Source organism: Leopardus geoffroyi, chromosome E1, assembly GCF_018350155.1.
Source record: "Leopardus geoffroyi isolate Oge1 chromosome E1, O.geoffroyi_Oge1_pat1.0, whole genome shotgun sequence".
In the NCBI taxonomy this organism is placed as follows: Eukaryota; Metazoa; Chordata; class Mammalia; order Carnivora; family Felidae; genus Leopardus; species Leopardus geoffroyi.
Genome location: NC_059330.1, coordinates 49970509 through 49991074, shown reverse-complemented (window position 1 = coordinate 49991074; position 20566 = coordinate 49970509). Strand labels below are relative to the sequence as shown.

Below are 20566 nucleotides of genomic sequence, written 5' to 3'. Positions count from 1 at the left end.
TTTTTGTAACTTGACTGCACAGAGTGACCGTGCATAAGGGTCTTGATCTGTTCCTCTCCAAAGTGATTCTGTTGTCCAAGGGAAGGGAGCACTGGCTGTTCTGTTCTCTTCCTAGTGTAGAACCTCCGGGGAATCTTGGGAAACACCATTTGCTGGCCTGAGGTAACTGTCAGACATCTTGTACTTAACATTGTCCTAACTTAAAATGACTCCCAGGAGCACCTGGGTGGCTCAGTCAGTTAAGCCTCAGACTCTTGGTATCGGCTCAGGTCCTGATCTCCCGTTTTGTGGGATGGAGCCCCACATCGGGCTCTGCCCTGAACAGAGCCTGCTTGGGATTCACTCTCTCTCTCTCTCTCCCTCTCAAAATAAATAAATAAACTTAAAAAAAAAAATGCCTCCCGTAGGAAATGCGGACGTTTTCTTTCTCTGGTCTGTGAAACGCCTCAATCCCACCATGTTCCTCCCAACCCTTTGGCCACTGTCTGTCTCCTTTGGAACTCCTCATTCTTCTCCATTGTCTCTAAATTCTGAACTCCTTACATCTCAGTCCTAGGCTCTCTCATCATTCTTGATGTCATTCTGTCCTAGGCAAACTCATCTAACCTTATGGCTTCAAACCCCTTTTACCTACCCATCACTCAACAGACTTGATCTCTAATGTCTTTCTTCTTCTTTTTTTTTTTTTTTTTTTTTAGTTTGAGAGAGAGAGAGAAAGAGTGTGCCTGTGCGGGGGTGGGGGAAGGGGACAGAGAGAAGAGAGAGAATCCCAAGCAGGCCCAGTGCTATCAGCACAGAGCCCAGTGCAGGGCCAGTCCCACCGCCGTAGGATCATGACCGGAGCCGAAATCAAGAGTCAGACGCTTAACTGACGGAGTCACCCAGGCGCCCCAAGATCTCTAATTTCTCATGTTACCTCCAGTGCGGATCCAAACCCCCTTCTCCGGGGTTGCCACTGGGAGAATCACAGACTCTCCAACGTAACCACATCTCCAAAGCTGAATTTATGATATTGTTGAACGTGTACCCCCTTTCTGCATTTCCTGCCCTCCAGAGCTGGCAGTGCTGGGCACTCACTCGGTCAGCAACCTAAAACCACCATTCACCCCTCTCCGGGCTTCACCACAGATCCGTCCATCGCCAAATCCTTTTCAGTCGTGCCAACTGACTGGGCCGGTGCTCAGAGATTTTGACACGCGTCCTTAGGTCAAATTCCATGTCTGACAGGGGCCTATTTTAGCCAACCAGAGACCATCAGCAAATGAACTATTTTTGAAAGAAAAGAAACATATTCAAAATTGCTTAACGGTTTATTGTGATTGCTTCATTGGTGCCCAACCCCTCATCACTTGATAAGTAGTTTTAAAATATGTAATTTAGTATGCTTATTCAGAGACGGGCAGGAAGGCAAGACACGTAGTATTTATGAATGTGATAATATTCATGTACGGGTGCATAAATATTTGGATGGGTAATAAATATTTGAATGTGTGCTATGCCAAAACTACCCTAATGTATCCTTTAGTTAGAATGAAAGGAATAAAGCCATTTCATATGTATATAAGGTACATATCGTGTTATGTATTTATGTATAATTGTAAATGAAACATAATATTTTACGTATAATCTTTATATGTATATAGACATGTGTAGAGAGAGACAGCACAAGACTTCACAGTGAGTCAAAGCAGAATCACCCTGATGGAAGGCTAGCTGCTTAAATAAACCACCCTGTTCCCATAGATTGTTAATCACTGTTTTGTTTACTGCAGTGTTAATACCTTAATTACACTGAGACCTTCTTACACGTATTTCCACTGGGTGCGTGACGAACATCAACATTGTTAATGAAAGCAACAAATTGACCATCTGTGTTTGGAACTATCCGTATCCCTTGGTCCCCATAATGCTTCTGGCCATGATGCAGAATTATTACAAAGGAAAATTCTGATCAAATGTTTTCTTACATAATCCACGTTTTCTGAAAGCTCCAACTGAACTAGCTCTTTGTGTCTTTGCTGTTTTGTAATCAGAACAAAGCTCAGTCCCAGCTCCGGATTTCAGGCCTCTTCCCTTCTGCTTACTGGTTTGGGCAGGCGCTGGTGGATGTCCCAATGTACTCCCTGATCTTACTTCTTATGTATTTATTAGACTACGGCTTAAACTTCGAAGATTCTGCGTTTGTAACTGTAAATCAGACTATACAAGTAAGTGACGATATTCATAGAACAAATACCGTTGAATGATTTCATGAGAAAAATTGAAGACGCAAATGATATTTGTATTGTCATCAATTAAATCGCTGTAAAACTCTGTGCTACAGCACTCTTTTGGCTCCTGATGTGTTTCTCGGATTGCATTTGCCTTTGGCTGAACGTCACATTCCTGTTGATTTCAGATCCCCTGTTCTATTGGCTATGCCTTCTCACTTATCTTCTTGACATACGTGATTTCGTTCATTTTTCGCAAGGGGAGGAAAAATAGTGGCATTTGGTCTTTTTCCTTCTTTATGGTAAGTATATTTTTGTGTACAATTCTGAGCCAGTACTTAAAGTTTGCCCTCAGTAGAATGATAAATTAATATCATAATCTAAAATATTTTGTTTTCCTTATGCATGATCCTTTTCAAACTCTGTGTGTTTTTCTCTTCCTAATTCCTACCCTTGTCTCTCTCTCTCTCTCTCTCTTTTTAATGTTTATTTATTTTTGAGAGAGAGCAGGGGGAGGGCGGCAGAGAGAGAGGGAGACCCAGAATCCAAAGCAGGCTCCAGGCTCCACGCCGTCAGCACAGAGCCCAACACGGGGCTCGAACTCACAAACCGTGAGATCGTGACCTGAGCCGAAGTCAAGATGATTAACCAACTGAGCCACGCAGGCACCCCTACCCTCCTCTCTTTTAAAAGTAGCCAAATTGTTTCTAGAACCATAAAGTATTTGCTAGAAGGAAACCAGGAATCCATTTGTATCTTCTTTACTGAGAAACAAAGAAGCCCACAGACCTCCACTACATCACGAATGTTGTTGCTAGCCTGGTTAAAACTAGAAACTACTTCTCCAAATTCTACTAGAATTAATTCCACAAAAGCAACATTTATTTTATCTAAATTAGGAAGGAAAAGTACATGTTATCTCCTATCACCTATTCTAATTTCCTGTCATTCTGGTTGCCAAAAAGTAAATTATTAATTCAACAAAGACTAGTTGACTTCAGGACACCTGGGTAGCTCAGTCAGTTAAGCGTCCTATTCTTAATTTCGGCTCAGGTCATAATCTCACAGTTCGTGAATTTGAGCCCAATGTCAGGCTCTGCACTAAGAGTGCAGAGCTTGCTTAGGATTCTCTGTCTCTCTTTCTCTCTCTGCCCCTCCCCTGCTCACTCTCTCTATCTCAAAATAAATAAATCAGCTTTAAAAAAATGTGTATTAGTTGCCTTCCAACAATATGTCAAAAAGTAAGACTGGGGGCGCCTGGGTGGCGCAGTCGGTTAAGCGTCTGACTTCAGCTCAGGTCACGATCTCGCGGTCCGTGAGTTCGAGCCCCGCGTCGGGCTCTGGGCTGATGGCTCAGAGCCTGGAGCCTGTTTCCGATTCTGTGTCTCCCTCTCTCTCTGCCCCTCCCCCTTTCATGCTCTGTCTCTCTCTGTCTCAAAAAATAAATAAACGTTAAAAAAAAAAATTAAAAAAAAAAAAGTAAGACTGATAATAAATAAAAAATAGTTTCAACCCTGAAAGGGCACTCAGAGAGTAAAAGAGAAGTAAACAGCCACTTACGAGAACAAAGTGACAAGGAAAAGATGATCTCTTTTTTTTTTTTTAATTTACAAATTTTATTTATTGCCTTTTTTTTAGGGTTTTCGTAATAACCACTGTTGACAAAATTCCAAGGTATTTTAAAGGAATTCATATTTTGTCTATTTCATGATGGGCATAGGTCTGTTAAGTGAGCACTAAAATCCTTGGCATTAGCTAAAATCAAATGACAAATAGCAGCTCAGACCTCACCTCTTTTACTATACTCAAGATGATCTCTTTTTAAAAGATTGCCTCTATGAAAACCAGAGAAGGGAAAGATTAACTCGTGAAAATGAGAGCAGAAATTTCCTTTAGGAATTGAAACCTGGAGAATAAGATTTTACTAGCTGAAGAAGAATGATGCAGTGAAGAAAGAGAAACCCAGAGGGGAGAAAGTCCAGGCTTATCCTAAGAACTGGTAATCATCTGGCTTAGGGAAGGGAAAAAAAACACCGTGCACCATGGGCGTGGCCTTAGTTATGGTAAAAATATTGGTTGGAACCATGCTGGCCTTTGGTGATGTGCTCCAGAATTGATTCTACAGGCTGTGGGAAGCTATGGAAGCTTCTAGTGTAGACATGAAACGTGGTCCGAAATATACTTTTAGGAGGAACATGCCCAGTGCCATAAAAATGGTAGCTTGTAACACAAAGAAGCCGGAAGTACAAAAACTTTTAGGGAACTTTTATCATTGCAGTGTTCTGGAAGAAAAAGTCTGAATGTCTCTGTTGGACCTCTCACCATCTCTTATCCCTGAATTCTCCTGAAGCCGCTCTGGGTTTTTCTGTGCCTCTGTTTCTCCATCAGTATAACTAACAGAAGTCTCTCTCTCTCTCTCTGTTGTTGTTATGTCATTCCTACTAGATATCAGTTTGTGTTCCCCATGATCATTGCTTTTCTACCCGTTTTACCTCTGAAAAGAAGGCCAACTTTTTTACTTTTCCGTAACGAAAATATTCCATATGTTAGATTTACCCAGTCGTGTCTCACTCATGATACTCTAGGTGAAAGGAATTTGGCTAAGTCACTAAGAGAACAGGTCAATAGCAATAATGCTGATTTCAGTTGGGTTTCTGAAGCTGGGGCTGAAATTAGGGTTATCTTCAAGATGAGCCATCTCAATTTGGAATATATGTTGAAATTCGAAGTGTTAATATGCATGTCTGTTATCTTCTTTAGATCGCCACCTTCTCTTTGTTTTTATTTATGCTATTGGATCACTTTGGATATGGTGTGCTGTATTACATCACCTTTTTAATACCACAAGCCACCTTAATTGGCTGCATGTTCTTGTTTCTTTACGTAAGTAGTGCCACCATCTGCCCCAGTGTCCTAGAACTCTTGGCCAATTGTGAATGTTATGCTGGGGGTTGGGGTTCTACATCATGTTGAGTATACATGACATTGAAATATTTCTACCGCATGGATACCAGCTGAATTCCTCCCAGATAGGCCCATGTGCTCCAGCTGAACTGCATTAGAAAACCTGCCCCTGGTCCGTGCATCGGGAGGGGGGGGTAACAGGTGGTGGGAAACAGAGCAGTCTCTATGTACTCGTAGGCATGCTCAGCTTTAGAAGAAGGCAAATGAAATACCCCCGATCTTTGGGATCTTGCGATTCTCGAGAGGCACTCCATAGGAATAAAATCCTTTTCTTCTAGCTAATCGACTTCTACAAAAGGAAGAAAGATACAGTGCATGCGTGAAGATGGGGAAAGGGAAGGGAAGAGAATGGGAGGGAAGGGGAAGGGAGGGGAGGGGGGAGGGGAGGGGGGAGGGGAGGGGAAGGGAAGGGAGGGGAGGGGAGGGGCTTATGAAGGATCAACGGGCACAGGAAGGTGTGTGAAGCTCTGCGGGATAAGGATAAACCCTGTTTCTCTCTCCTTCCTTGGAGAGGCTAACGCATGCCCAAGTTCCTCTCACCAGGTGGTGAGTACTTGCTAAATCCTATTGCTTCAAATAAAAGCACAGTGCCTCTTAGACCTTGGGAGGAAGGAATACAACCCTTTGATACACATTTTGGAATGGACACCTACCCAATACTCATGGCGAAATCAGGGGACATACCAGTAGGGCTGTTCAGTGGGCAAATTCACGTTTATATGGATAAAAATGCACAAAACCAAAAACCTTCCTATGTAACCATTGTTTTTCCTTTTGCAGCAAGTCGAGTCTTCTCTTTGGACTCAAGAACTGACAAGTGCAGAGCCATTTCTGGTATTCTTAATTGTAAGAACACACCTGTCTTTCAAAATTGTTGTCTTTTCCTATACGAACCATTTTAATTCCTGTATACAGGGTGAAGCTTTTTATTAAGGTAGATGTATGGGTATGTGTAGCCCATGGAGATAAAATATTAGTAAAATATGGAACAAATTTTTCTATAAAGACTCACTGATTAGATAATCTGCTTCCCAAATTTTGAAAACACTATACCAGTATTTAGACGAAATGACATAAAGTAATGGTATTACCTAATTGTATTTGCTTCTAATGTTTCCATAAACAAGATTGAAAAGGAGCTTGATAGTGGCACGATTTGACAAATAGATTATTGGAAATTTGAAATGGTTTTTCCAACCATACCTTTGGAGAAGTCCGACCATTCCTAGTTCACTTCTGATGTGAAACATTTCTCTTTGAGTGCTTCTAACCATGCATCTCTCTCTTTATTCCTAGCCTTTCCTTCATTTTATCATCTTCCTTTTTATTCTTCGGTGTCTGGAATGGAAGTTCGGAAAGACGTCAATGAGGAAAGATCCTTTCTTTAGGTTGGGAGAAATCAAATTGGATTCTTTCACTTCAGTTATCAGTGGTTAATTTTTTTCATGCATAAAGTAACGATTTAGCAAAGAACGGCCAAGTCCTGGAACAGGCTGGGGTCGCAGCTATATGCCAAGACAAAATATAGAGATCTGAGTACCTAAATCAGAGGCTTATAAGTAGAGGAGGAAAAGAGATCTGAAACACTCACTGTTAAGGGCTCTGTCTGACGTGATGTGAAGTGAGAGGGTGGGAAAAGTTATATGCTGCTAGTTCAGGTTTTTTTGTTTGCTTTTTAATGTTTATTTCTTTATTTTGAGAGAGAGAGACAGACAGACAGAAACAACGAGCAGGGGAGGGGCAGAGGGTGAGAGGGAGAGAGAACCCCAAGTAGGATCTGCACTGTCAGCACAGAGCTTGATGCAGGATTCAAACTCATGAACCAGCGAGATCATGACCTGAACTGAAATCAGAAGCTAGGTGCTTAACCACCCGAGCCACCCAGGGGCTCCGCCACTGGTTCAGTTTAAACAACAATCGGTTTAAATAGATTGGTAGTTGAAGGAATGCTACCAGTCTAGGGAGGAAGACTAGAATGATGAATAAGCCAAAGACCGCAATAATTATGCTCTTTTCCTGTGGTGCCGAGAAGCCCAGCTGGTAGATTGCAGACTGGTCCGGTCATAATGGGACTTAGAAGCTGAGATTGTCTTTTTGTGGCATACAAGGACACGTCCATAAGCATCTTATTCCCTGTCTTCCATGCCACCTTGGTTTCATCTTTAACTATGACAGACAGTTGAGTGGGTGACTCACAAGGTAAAAGATGACCTTTAGGAAATCTAAGGTCGAGGCGCCTGGGTGGCCCTGTCAGTTAAGCATCCCACTTTGCTTTGGCTCAGGTCACGATCTCATGGTTCATGAGTTCGAGCCCCGAGTCGGGCTCTGCACAGATAACATGGAGCCTGCTTGGGATTCTGTCTCTCCCTCTCTCTCTGCCCCTCCCCCGCTCATGCTCTCTCTCAAAATAAATAATAAATAAATATGCTTAAAAAAAAAGAAATCTAAGATCGGTATGTGGGATTAGGGCAGAGGTAAGAGAGACTAAAATGACATAACTAGCTAGCTAGCTGGCTAGCTATGAAGGACCAGACTTAAAATAGAGGAGAAAGTGAATCTGGCACAGATTCCCAAGAAATGGCCAGGCTCAGTAGGAGACCAAGCATCGAACTTGTATTTTCTGAGACCATCCTGACTCCAAATATGTCAACTCATTCTCCCCACGGAAATGCAATAATGCCAACATGGAGGTGGTGGTAAAGATAGGGTTTCTAGAAAAATTGCATCACTAAACTAGGATACTAAAGTCCTATGTTAGACAATAGATACTAAGTTGCCCAGCGATAATGAAAAAATAACGTCCCATAGGTAAGCAGAGCGAAAGATACGTGAGAAGCAATGGTCACTAAGTATAGCAGTACCATGGACAGGAATAAGGTGAGGAAAGGTGGAGGAGGCACGGCACTAAAAGGAGAGAGTGACAATTTATTAAGTACCCAGCCTACTACTCAAAGCATCAGGTTTAAAGAATGCAGTATTCTGAATACAAGAATGAAGCTGCAAATCAGTGATTAATGGGTGGCTTTCGACTCCAGAATTTCTCCAAGAAGCAACAACGTGTACCAAAATCCAGAAGATCCAGAAGGGGAGGATGAAGATGTCCAAATGGAAAGAGTGAGGACAGCAGATGCCTTGAATTCCACGAACTTTGATGAGGTAAAACATACGTGGTAATGATTCCGTCAAAACCACAAACATCTGTCAGTCAAAGTGGTCAGGCTACGAGTCTAATGCTCATAGAATTTTGAGTTTCTCTAATACATACAGGCAAAGACCACAACTCCAGTTTAGGAAGTGGTCATATGATTACGTCTAAAGAAGCAGATTAAGAGTCATGTCACCTCAGTTTGTCATTCACGGTTTAAAGAACAAGTAGGGAACAATTAAAATTGCAAAAGCCAAGAAAGACCTAGTGAACTTTAGAACCGGAAGAAAGCGATAGGGTGGCAATGCGTCTTGGAGAAAGTGCACGGTGCGGGCTTCAAGGCAAAGTCTGGTCCACAGCCTGTTGTTTTGGATGCTTAAGGACGACTCCGTACTTCTCCAAGTTTCTTTGCTCCTGTTCTGCACAAAATAACGTGCTGCTGAGTAACCGCCTTTGTCGGGGGTTCACGTGACCAAAAATAAGGACTAGGATTGGAGACTGGCCAGTAAACATGTCACTTAGGAGAAGGTCTTCTGTGATGCGTGGCTTGTTCCATGAGGCACCAACCCAGCGGGAAGACAGAGTTTCTTCAAAGTTAACGGAGAGAATTAAGGTCTGATGTGATTTATTTGTTCTTTACAGAGACCGGTCATTATTGCCAGCTGTCTGCGCAAGGAGTATGCAGAGAAGAGGAGGCACTGCTTTTCCAAGAGGAAGAAGAAAATCGCCACGAGAAATGTCTCTTTCTGTGTTAGAAAAGGTTTGCCCCCAATGGCTCATCCCCTGTTGGCTTGGGGCCCTCATTAGCTTTATGGTTCCTGATGAGAATCTGATGCATCACCTCTTAGTTTCACACACAGACTCATCAGCAGGTGACTGTGACAGCTCCTTTGACCTGTTCCATTTCTAAGTGAAATTAATTAACTCACCCCACGGAGGGGGCACAGTCACATCTACGTGGAAACCATGAGCAGTCTATTAAAATGAACCACTGGAGCTGTGACATTTCTATGTAATGAACATGATTGATTTCCTAGCGTTCTTCTTCACAAGAGAACTAACTGGGGTTGTACCCATCCAGCCAGAAGATTTGACCAGCCGCTGTCAGAGGACCTCATTGTGTGTCATTATCATGGAGTGCTTAGGGTCGCAGGAGACAAGAGTATGACACGCTGGTTTCCAAGAGTGGCTTTACCCCTTCCCATCAGTGTGACCGTGGGCAGCTAACCTAATCTCTGAGAGCCGGCCCCAGATACGTAAGAAGGGATTATGGTAACAACTTCTCAGGGTTGACAAGTCAATGAGATACTGTGTATAAAGCACATAGCACGATACTTGTCACATGGCAAGACTTCAGGCTCTGTTACGTTTTTTTTTAATTTTTTTGTTTATTTATTTATTTTGAGAGAGAAAGTCAATATTAAGTGTAACCATTTTTTTTCAGGTGAGGTTTTAGGATTATTAGGACACAATGGAGCTGGTAAAAGTACATCCATTAAGGTGATAACTGGAGACACAAAACCAACTGCTGGACAGGTAAGTGAATTAGGCTAATAATTTACATTAATTTTAATATATATTATAGTTATAATTATGATATACTTTAATGTATCATATTTTAATATAATTAAATGGTTATATATCACATATAATTATAACGTATTATATCTTATATAATTATAATATGTTATAATTATAATATAATTATGCTAATAAATTTATAAGATGTTGGGGTGCGTGGGTGGCTCAGTCGATTAAGTATCCGACTTTGGCTCGGGTCACGATCTCATGAGTTCGAGCCCCGCATCACGCTCCGTGCTGACAGCTCAGAGCCTAGAGCCTGCTGTAGATTCTGTGTCTCCCTCTCTATCTGCCTTCCCCCTGCTTGCCTTCTGTCTCTCTCTCCCAAAAATAAACAAACATTAATTTTTTTTTAATAAGATGTTAAAACTTTGTAAACAGCAAATATCATTTAATCATTAGATGATTGAAGTAAAGTAGCAGAAAAGTACATTCACAAATTAATGTGTTCATACACAGAAAAATTAATCGCTGCCAGGGAGCAATTACTTATGCCTTCAAAGACATTTAGAGGGAATGTTCAGTATCCGATCAGAAATCAATATCAGAATCCGTACAAGTCTTATTTACAATACCATAGAACACACGCATTTACACTTTGTTTTTCTTGACAAACTATTTGCTTCCATTTACTAACAGTGAGTGCAGTGTAACACATTACTTTTTTGTTTTAGAGTTTTAAAAATTTATGTATTTATTTTTCATGTTTTATTTATTTTTGAGAGAGCACGAGCAGGGGAGGGGCAGAGAGAGGGGGACAAAGGATCCCAAGAGGGCTCTGCGCTGACAGCAGTGAGCCCGATGTGGGGCTTGAACCCACAAACCGCAAGATCATGACCTTAGCCCAAGTCAGATGCCCAACTGGCTGAGCCATCCGAGGTGCCCCTGTTTTAGACTTTCTTAAATTGAAATATAGTAGACATACAGGATTTGCACATTCAATGATCATTGTTTTCCCTGCATGTAATGCTTTAACATCAAATTAAAATGTTAAAAAAAAAAACACCTTTATTAAGTAATTATATTCATTGTCCTACACAACGTGCTTGGACACTGGAACGTATATTTTTGTACAGATCCACTATTTCTTGGGAGTATTTGTAAGGAATGGCTCAAAGTTGAGGGATATGAAGTCAACTTGAATTGTACATGCAATTGAACCGTATAAAGTGGTCTGAAAAAACAAAGGGGCTCAGATTTATCAAAGAGAGAGACAACATGACGTATAGAGAAAACATTTCCCCCCAAACTCCTTGGCAGAAAAAAAGAAAACTTTAAGAGCTCGCTCCTTTGGAAAGTATGTCCAGGGTTGTGGAGAACAGAATATAACGCAGAGGTCTAGGGGATTGCACCGTGGGAAAGGGGTTGGTGGTAAGCCTGAAGGGAAAAGACCTCCTGTAAAGTGATTGACAACCCACTAAAGACGGAAGAGAAAACATATCCACAATCCCTCTGAAGCTGAGCTGAGAGCAGGTGTCTGTGAAGGGGGCCACTCAGGGAGGTTGGTGGCTTGGTCAACTCTAACTGGACTCCTTCAGTTGAGACCATGCTTCAATTCAGTCACCACCTGGACCCTAAATCATTATTTTATTTCTCATCACACATGAGTACAAAAGGAGGAAGTAACTGTTCGTAGATACATGGCGATGAAATATTTTCAAAGGTAGGTACGTTCTGGGGCACCTGGCTGGCTCAGTTGGTAGAGCGTGCAACTCTTGATCTCAGGTTGTGAGTTCGAGCCCCATGTTGGGTGTAGAGATTACTTAAAAAGGATAGGGGCGTCTGGGTGGCTCAGTCGGTTAAGCATCTGACTCTTGATTTCAGTTCAGGTCATGATCTCGCGGTTCATGGGTTCGAGCCCCGCATCAGGCTCTGTGCTGACAGTGCGGAGCCTGCCTGGGATTCTTTCTCCCTCTCTCTCTGCCCCTTCCCTGCTCTCGCTCTCCCGCGCTCTCCAAATAAATAAATAAATAAACTTTAAAAAGTATAATAAAATAAAAATCCTGAGAATAAAACATACTAAGCATTTTTTTTTTTAAAGTAAGATCTGAGTTACAAAGTCAGCTATTTGGGTGTCATGAAACTAGCTGTCATCAGATCAGCCAGTGTGATCTTTATAAACAATGTCATTGTCCTACTTAAATATTTTCAACAACCTCTTACTGCACTAAGGCTGAAGGACCCCCCCCCCACCCCCACCCCGGACCCCCCACCTGCTGGCAGCTGCAGGGACCGATTATCATGTTCCTTCTCCGTTCGCCTTTCTTTGCTTTCTCACTCGGCCCCAGGCTCCCAGCTTTGTCTAGGGTCGAAGAACATATCAAGCTTCATTATGGCGCAGGGCTTTGCTCTGGCTCTTTCCTCTGCTCTAGATTCCTTTCCTCTGGGCTTTTCCACGGCAGGTGCCCTCTTGCTCTCCCCCCACAATGGCCCCTCAGCAAACAGGCTTTCTCTGATGACCCTACCTACTCATCTCCGCTGGTATTCCCCAACCCAGCTTCCGGACTGCTCCCGCTACGGCACCCCTTACGAGCTGCCTGTATTCCATCCATTCATTTTGCTACTTCTTTATTGCCCGATTCACTTGGTAGAAGGAAAACCCCCCAAAACAAGAGGGGTGCTGGCTGTTACATGGGTGACTCTCAAAAAACATTGGATCCCGGATCCAATAGTGAGTAATTAAATTCACCAATTCATATACTTTCTTCCTGACTGCGACGAGGAAATTGTATATAAACTGTTGGCCACGATGGCAAGACGGTCCCGTTGGTGAAATTTTTGATTTTTCGGCTCCGGTTAGGTGGGGCACTCAACTTGTTTTCATGGGCTTGCTCTCTGACGACCTTTCTCCAACGCAGATTGAGGACAGATTGGTCAACCCGATTAGGACTTAGAGAGTCTCTAGTTTTTCTAGGTTTGTAAGAGAAAGATGCCATTGAAATATGCAGGGGAAGCAAACAAACCCAGAGGGTAGGCTCTGAGCGTGAACTTTCCTCTGCAGGTGTTACTAAAAGGGAGTCGTGAAGAGGACTCCCTGGGTTTCCTAGGGTACTGTCCTCAGGAGAACGTGCTGTGGCCCAACCTGACCACGAAGGAACACTTGGAGGTGTTCGCTGCTGTGAAAGGGCTCAGGAAAGCCGATGCGGCAGTCACCATCACAAGGTAGGCGGGAGCCACAGGTGTTCTATGCCTGAGGGCGCGGGACAGTTGGGAGCCACGAGCTTCACTGTCATTCTGGACGGAAGACTCCTCTCTCGAGAGGAAGAGAGAAAGAGGGAGAGCGAGAGGGAGAGCGAGCGATCAACCCCTGACCCAGACCACACTGGGTGGATTCCCCACTAGAAACCCGTTGCCTGTATTTCAAAGTGTTCATTTTCCTCTCATACTGAATATGAAAATTAAAAAGTAACCATCAGTGAAAGTTACCAAAAATACTAAAATTAAGCATAGGGCACCTGCCTCAGTTAAGCGCCCAACTTCGGCTCAGATCATGATCTCACGGTTCGTGAGTTCGAGCCCGGTATCAGACTCTGCTGACAGCACGGATCCTGCTTAGGCTTCTCTCTCTTTCTCTCTCTCTCTCTCTCTCAAAAATAAATAAACATTTTTTGGGGGCGCCTGGGTGGCTCAGTTGGTTGAGTGTCTGACTTCAGCTCAGGTAATGATCTCCCAGCTCGTGGGTTCGAGCCCCGCATCAGGCTCTGTGCTGACAGCTCGGAGCCGGGACCCTGCTTCGGATTCTGTGCCTCCCTCTCTCTCTGCCCCAACCCACTCGCATTCTGTCTCTGTCTCTCTCAAAAATAGATAAACATTAAAAAAAAATTTTTAATAAATATTTTTTAAAAAGCAAAATATAAGTACAATTCAGTATAAAGTATTTATTTTGGCACAACTATTTAGAAATCATGAAATGTGCTTCTATTCTTTTAAAAGAGAAAACTGTCTCTCTGAGGGGATCAGACCAACCAGTTTAAAAATGCCTAGCACGTAGGGCCGCCTGAGTGGCTCAGTCGGTTGGGCATCCGACTTCGGCTCAGGTCATGATCTCGCGGTCTGTGAGTTCGAGCCCCGCATCGGGCTCTGTGCTGATGGCTCAGAGCCTGGAGCGTGCCGCAGATTCCGTGTCTCCCTCTCTCTCTCTGCCTCTCCCCCTGCTCACACTCTGGGCCTCTCTCTCTCTCTCTCGCTCTCAGAAATAAATTAAAACATTTTTAAAAATTAAAAAAAAAAGAAAAGATCGCCTGGCGTCTATTTTCAGAACCGCATTTCTGAGCTCCGCTCTGCATCCTTGGGCTGCGGGTCTGCCCTCCTTCCACCTTCCTCACTGTGATGCCCCATCGTGTTTCCCTCCTTCAGGCTGGTGGATGCACTCAAGCTTCAGGACCAGCTGAAGCTGCCCGTGAAGACCTTATCCGAGGGAATAAAGAGGAAGGTAAGAGGGGGGGCTCAGCGTTCCTCTGCACACCCCACATGTCGGCCCCAGACACACTGTTCCTCTCGTTCCAGCTGTGCTTCGCGCTGAGCATCCTGGGAAACCCATCGGTGGTGCTTCTGGACGAGCCGTCCACGGGGATAGACCCCGAGGGGCAGCAGCACATGTGGTGAGGAGGCACGACCCCGTCTGGGCCAGCTCCAGTGCCCCGTAGGAAATCTGCAAATTGCTTTCCTGCTGAAAGAATGGCCCCTTAAACTGTCTCTTAAAGGAGACACCTCTCAGGATCGTTAGGGCCACCGATATTTGGCAAACCAAAAAGGAAACCTCTCCCCGATGATAGTCCATCACTGAAGAAAGAGTAGGCATCGTTGATCGCCGCGGTGATAACCACGCCAGGCTGGTGTTTTAGAGCGAGGGCCCAGTATTAGGTTGTCGAGGTGGGATCGGGTCCTCTGTGTCGCCTTGTATATTTCTTAGGGATGTATTTCCTCCTACGAGGCTGTGACACCTCTGTTGCTGGATTCTCCCTGCTCCTTCGCGCAGCCTTTTCGTAACCAGTCTCCTGCTCAGCATTTCTCTTTCAATGCCACCTCGTGATCGACACGGTGTTCTGTGCCCGCTCCTCTTCCAACGCCTGGCTCCCCCCCCTCCTCCCACCTGCCTCCCCACACCACCCCCAACCCCACCCCGTACGGGTCCCTCCCTTGCTTAAGCTCTTTTTGCAAATGACTCCACCTTCGTGCCAGTTACAAATTCTTCTCTCTGCCCGCTTACGATTCATGAGAAGCCTTTTGCAATTGCACATGGTCCTTTGACGCTGCAGGCAGGCAATCCGGGCCACCTTCAAGAACACGGAGAGAGGCGCCCTCCTGACGACCCACTACATGGCAGAGGCGGAGGCCGTGTGTGACCGCGTGGCCATCATGGTGTCTGGAAGGCTGAGGTGGGTGCCCGTCCACGCCCGCGCTGGGCACCCAGGTGCACGGCCGGAGGAGTCTGTGGACAGAGGGAGGTCTCCGCGCGGCTGTAGCTACTGCATCTGGGTCCACCAGTGAGGTCCTTTGGACACCAAGGGTCTCAAGCGTGGTGTTTTCTGTCCCGTTCCCCTGTCTCTTACGACCTCATCCTCCTCCCACCTCCAGGTGTATCGGTTCCATCCAGCACCTGAAGAGCAAATTTGGCAAGAATTACCTGCTGGAGATGAAACTGAAGGCCCTCGAGCAAAGGGAAAGCCTCCACCGCGAAATCCTCAGGGTTTTCCCCCAGGCTGCTCGGCAGGAAAGGTAAAGCTGGGCGCTTGCGGGTTTTGATCTGATACCAAACGTTTCCTTGCCGGTTTCATTGATTTATGGCCCTCGGAGTCCACAGTGAGCCCCAAAGGAAACCTCCAAGAAGTTATTTGCTGGACACCCAAGAACCTAAATTGGAGAAGAGAAGGGCTGGTGTAAAATCAGAGGGACTAAGTGCTAAGTGCCCGGTACTGTCCTGATCTTGCGTTATTCTACTTCATCCGCCCCGAGACTTGCCAAGGAAGACGCCGTTTTTCCATTTTTCCTGGGATGGTTTCAAAAGAGCGTTGTGAGAGTCTGGCCACTACAAGGACCTTAATGAGTGGAATTGATTGTTACCTTTAAGAATAGGAAACTGAGGGACGCCTGGGTGGCTCAGGGTTAAGCATCCGACTTCAACTCGGCTCATGATCTCACCGTCCATGGGTTCGAGCCCCATGTCGGGTTTTGCGCCGACAGCTCGGAGCCTGGAGCCTGCTTCGGATTCTGTGTCTCCCTCTGTCTCTGCCCCTCCCCTGCTTTCTCTCTCTCTCTCTCTCTCTCTCTCTGTCTCTCTGTCTTTCAAAAATAAATGCACATTAAAAAAAAAGAATAGGAAACTGGTAAGTGAGGTCACATGACAGCTAACAAGTGGCACAAGAATATAAACCTAATTATTTCGCTTCAAATCTATTTTATAAACAGTCTAGTAATGGCACAGTTCTCAGGAGCATAATACAGTAAAAATCAAGAGATTAACTTTAGGGGCATTTTTATCAGCTAGACATGATGACAGAAGACAGATGATTTAGGAGTTGGGGGAGAAAACAGGAAAGGGTGATAAGTCACAACAATACGGTGGGAAAATACTATTTCTACAGTGGAGTATAAGTATCACAGCAATGCTGTACCTTGTGTGCAGCCCACGACTGAATAGAAATAGGTCATAAAGTCACAAGGAATGAGAATAGATGAGAACGATTGCCCCATAAAGCGAGCTAATAGCATTAGCTATTAAAAATTAAAAATTTTTAAATATTTATTTTGAGAGAGAGAGAGAGAGAGGGAGACACAGAATCCGAAGCAGGCTCCAGGCTCCGAGCTGTCAGCACAGAGCCCCACGCAGGGCTCGAACTCGCGAACCGTGAGATCATGCCCTGAGCCGAGGTCGGACGCTCAACTGACTGAGCCACCCAGGTGCCCCGCGCAAATAGTATCTTAACAAAATGAAATCTAAATCCTCCTGATTTTCAAATGGTAAAAAGACAAGTGTTCGTCTGAGAAACAAATTATTTTTAAAAAATGCGATTCAATTCAATTTCGATTATATTTGCAGTTTTAGATTCAGGATTCAATTATATTATCCCAAATTAGGAGAACATGGGGCAAGGTCAGAGAGAGATGAGTTCTCTGGAGAAAAGACCCAGAGTCCCCACGTGAATTGGATGATGTCAAGCAACTACCAGGCGTCAGTCCCTGGCTGGAAGGTGATGTTTGAGGAGCCAGTGTTCAGCTGAAAAGATAAGGTGACAGGCGACTCTGGCACATGTCCACCTTTTACCTGCACTGCACCCCTTCATCCCAGAAGCCAAGGGCACGACGCCCTCCTGCCTCCCACTTGTCCTTGTGGACGGCCTCAGCCTGGGCATTTCGCTGGCCCAAACTGACTCTTAGGAGGACAGCGACCAGAGAGAGGGTCGCAGCCAGCTTGCACCTGCGCAGGTGGTACCGGCCTCAGCCCCGCCCCTCTCCCCCCAGGTTCTCTTCGGTGATGATCTATAAAGTGCCAGTGGAAGATGTTCGACCTTTAGCACGAGCTTTCTTCATGTTAGAGAAGGGTAAGAGCGACACACTTTGAAATAAGATCCCCCGGAAAGCAGGTAATTCCAGATCCTAGATGAATCCATCGGCACGTCAAGAACGGAATGTGACCTAAGGTGTTCGTTTTCAAAGTTCAAATCTCCAGTTGAATCTTATGGGCACGGGATCAAAGAGGTGGACAGATTCTGTGTGTGTTGGGTGTTGGAGGAGGGGCAGGGGGTTAATGGGAGTGATTTTACCTTTGGTGGGGTTTTTCTGTGTGTGTATACACACACACACACACACACACACAGGAACAACCTAAGGCAAAATTCAGTTGTGTATGCATTCAAGGAGGATGCTTTCTTTGGGAACATTGACGCATGCATATTTACAATTCAATTTTTATATGGACTTACATCTTATTTTATTGCCTTAGGCTGGGGATTAAGAAACTGGCTCCCGTTTGGTCATTAGAACAATCTTCCCTTGTCTGTTGCACTTCGAAAGTGACCACGCTGCGTCTGTCATCACCGCCCCATCTTTTTCTTGCCATCAGAGCTCATTAGCTCTGCTTCTCTGAACTGTGCTAGCCGCAACTCCCTCCCTCTGCTCTTTCCATTGTCACGGCTCAGTGATCTTTTTGCTGGCTTGCCACCTTCCCTAGGGAAGACATTTAAGGCTCCTTCGAGAAGACTTTTTTTACTCCTACCGATAACATTCATGGTCACAGCAGTGCCCCCTTTCCATTCTCCGAGCTGAGGACCCCAACTCTCTGGACCATGTGTTCGTGCAGTCACTTCCGGATTGACACTGTGCCCAGTACTGGCCTGGAGGTTCTGCTGGTGACCTATTTCCAGTCTACTGCCCTCCCATCGGGGCTGGGACTAGTCCCATTTTGGTTAAGGACAAGGGTTTTCAACTCAATTAGGAGCAAGCTGTCCCTGGAGAGAGAGGCCCACAAAAGATATCTGCTCCCCAGAAACCCTCAAACATCTTTCCATATCATCTTCTGATGCTTCCCTTTGCCAAATGTGTCTTCCTTCCACTTCTTCCTGTGCTGAGTGTGCAAAAGCCTTGGATCACACACAGGGAAGGAGGCCTTTGCAGCACCGTTTCCTCCATTAAACAGACATTGCGAACACTGTGCTAAATGAGCATTGCGTGAGCACTTTTCTCCCCAGAGCCAAGTGAATGCATTGGTGTATTTTATTTTTAATTTTTTTTTTTTAATGTTTATTTTTGAGAGAGAGAGAGTGCGAGCGGGGGAGGAGCGGAGAGAGAGAGGGAGACACAGAATCCGAAGCAGGCTCCAGGCTCCGAGCCGTCGGCACAGAGCCCGACGCGGGGCTCGAACCCACGAGCCACCAGATCGTGACCTGAGCTGAAGTCGGACGCTCAGCCGACTGAGCCACCCAGGCGCCCCGGCATTGGCGTATTTTTAACTGAATGCAATCCTTAAACTAGGAACGTTGTCATTGAAACTTTTTTATTCAACAAGTTTTTAAAAGTTGTTGTTTGTACTGGATGCTGAACTGTCCAGATATAAAAATACATGAACTCCTGGGGCGCCTTGGGTGCCTCAGTCGGTTAAGTGATCAACTTCAGCTCCGGTCATGATCTCGCAGCTCGTGAGTACGAGCCCCGCGTCGGGCTCTGTGCCGACGGCTCGGAGCCTGGAGCCTGCTTTGGATTCTGTGGCTCCCTCTCTCTCTCTGCCCCTCCCCTGCTCAAACTCTGTCTCTCTGTTTCTCTCCAAAATAAGTAAACATTAAAATATGTTATCTATGAACTCCTCACGTGCACCCATCCTTCTGCAGTTAAACAGAGCTTCGACCTGGAGGAGTACAGCCTCTCGCAGTCCAGCCTGGAGCAGGTGGGTCCGTTTTAGGGACTTTGTTCCATCCGTGGGACAGAAGTGTACAAGCTGTGCCCGTGCTTTGCACTCGTTCGGAGCTGCGGGAGGCAGCGTGACCTCCCCGTCTCTTCATTTCTTGCCCCTCTCAGGTGTTCCTGGAGCTCTCCAAGGAGCAGGAGCTGGATGACTTTGACGAAGAACTTGACCCCTCAGTTAGATGGAAGCTCCTCCCCCAGGAGGACCCTTGACGCGCCAAAACCTCTATTTCCTTTCAAGCCTGCAGTTGTGCTTTTTTGAGACATTTATTTTTATAGCTTCAATGTCAGATTTCTAGAAACTATATTGTAAACACAACATGATTCTTCCTGTGGTGTAGAGAAGAAGCAAGCGCTGGGCAATTGCAGTGACCGCGTGGACAGAAGCACATGGCTGAGCCCGCCTCCTGGTCACAGCCTCTGTGTCTCTGCAGGTGGCCCTGATTCCCTATTTCTGCATAATACTGAATAAGCAAACTCACTCTTACAAGACTGTTTCCTTTTCTGAGTATAATAAACACATTGGGTTCAATTGTTTGTTTGTTTATCAAAACCTTAAAATACCCTCTCACGTAGACTTTGTGAAGCTGATATTTTAATAAGAATTTAAGTGCCCATGTCAAAGGTGTCATACTTTTCGAAATACTTTTTTTTTTGTATATTCTTATGGCTAAAAATATGACGGCATCATTCGTTCTAATATCTGATACCAACATATTTGAGAACACATCCCCTGGTAATGCTATGAGTAGCATACACACGTACGTGTGATTAGCAGTTTACTGAACTTTTTAAATGCCGGTAAACCATTGAAGTCCCCTTTTCACTGTATTTTAAAATCGAGGCTTCAGAGTTGCCCGTTTTGCCACGGATCGTTCGTGGATATTTGCCGCCTGGTCTGAGAAAGTTGATAAATGACCAAGTTGGTGGAAAATATAAAATAAATCTCATATGTGCCGTTTTGAATTTTTTTTAATTAATTTATTTTTTTAATTAATTTATTTTTTGAGAGAGCACGAGCAAGGGAGGGGCAGAGAGAGAAAGGGACAGAGGATCCGAAGCAGGTTGTCGGCAGCGAGCCCGACGCAGGGCTCGAAGTCACCAACCGTGAGATCACGACCTGAGCCGAAGTCGGACGCTCAAGTGACTGAGCCACCCAAGTGCCCTGAAATATGTTTTCTACTTCAAGGATTCTCGCGTGTCTCTTTCTTGACTAAGTGGCCTATTTACAAATTCATTGAAATCAAATTGAAAAAAAATTCTATCGTAA

At 44.9% G+C, this 20566-nt stretch overlaps 1 protein-coding gene across 7 annotated transcripts in view; it reads left to right on the top strand.

Moving 5' to 3' along the window:
* The window catches only part of LOC123603977 (ABC-type organic anion transporter ABCA8-like), a 95582-nt gene extending 75754 nt beyond the window's left edge, over window positions 1-19828 (top strand). For 4 of the 7 annotated variants that reach the window (XM_045489547.1, XM_045489546.1, XM_045489549.1 and 1 more), the window contains 16 exons: window positions 2034-2207; window positions 2399-2512; window positions 4971-5093; window positions 5955-6020; window positions 6471-6562; window positions 8210-8330; window positions 8962-9079; window positions 9764-9855; window positions 12902-13062; window positions 14257-14332; window positions 14407-14501; window positions 15159-15278; window positions 15478-15618; window positions 17362-17441; window positions 19224-19279; window positions 19411-19828. In XM_045489547.1, the coding sequence (XP_045345503.1) occupies window positions 2034-2207; window positions 2399-2512; window positions 4971-5093; window positions 5955-6020; window positions 6471-6562; window positions 8210-8330; window positions 8962-9079; window positions 9764-9855; window positions 12902-13062; window positions 14257-14332; window positions 14407-14501; window positions 15159-15278; window positions 15478-15618; window positions 17362-17441; window positions 19224-19279; window positions 19411-19509 (1728 nt within the window). In that variant the 3' untranslated portion in view covers window positions 19510-19828. Of the gene's footprint in view, window positions 1-2033; window positions 2208-2398; window positions 2513-4970; window positions 5094-5954; window positions 6021-6470; window positions 6563-8209; window positions 8331-8961; window positions 9080-9763; window positions 9856-12901; window positions 13063-14256; window positions 14333-14406; window positions 14502-15158; window positions 15279-15477; window positions 15619-15703; window positions 15813-17361; window positions 17442-19223; window positions 19285-19410 lie in introns of those variants that run through there. The other 3 variants (XR_006715150.1, XM_045489548.1, XM_045489545.1) reach the window with 3 other exon arrangements.
* Window positions 19829-20566: the final 738 nt, after the last annotated feature.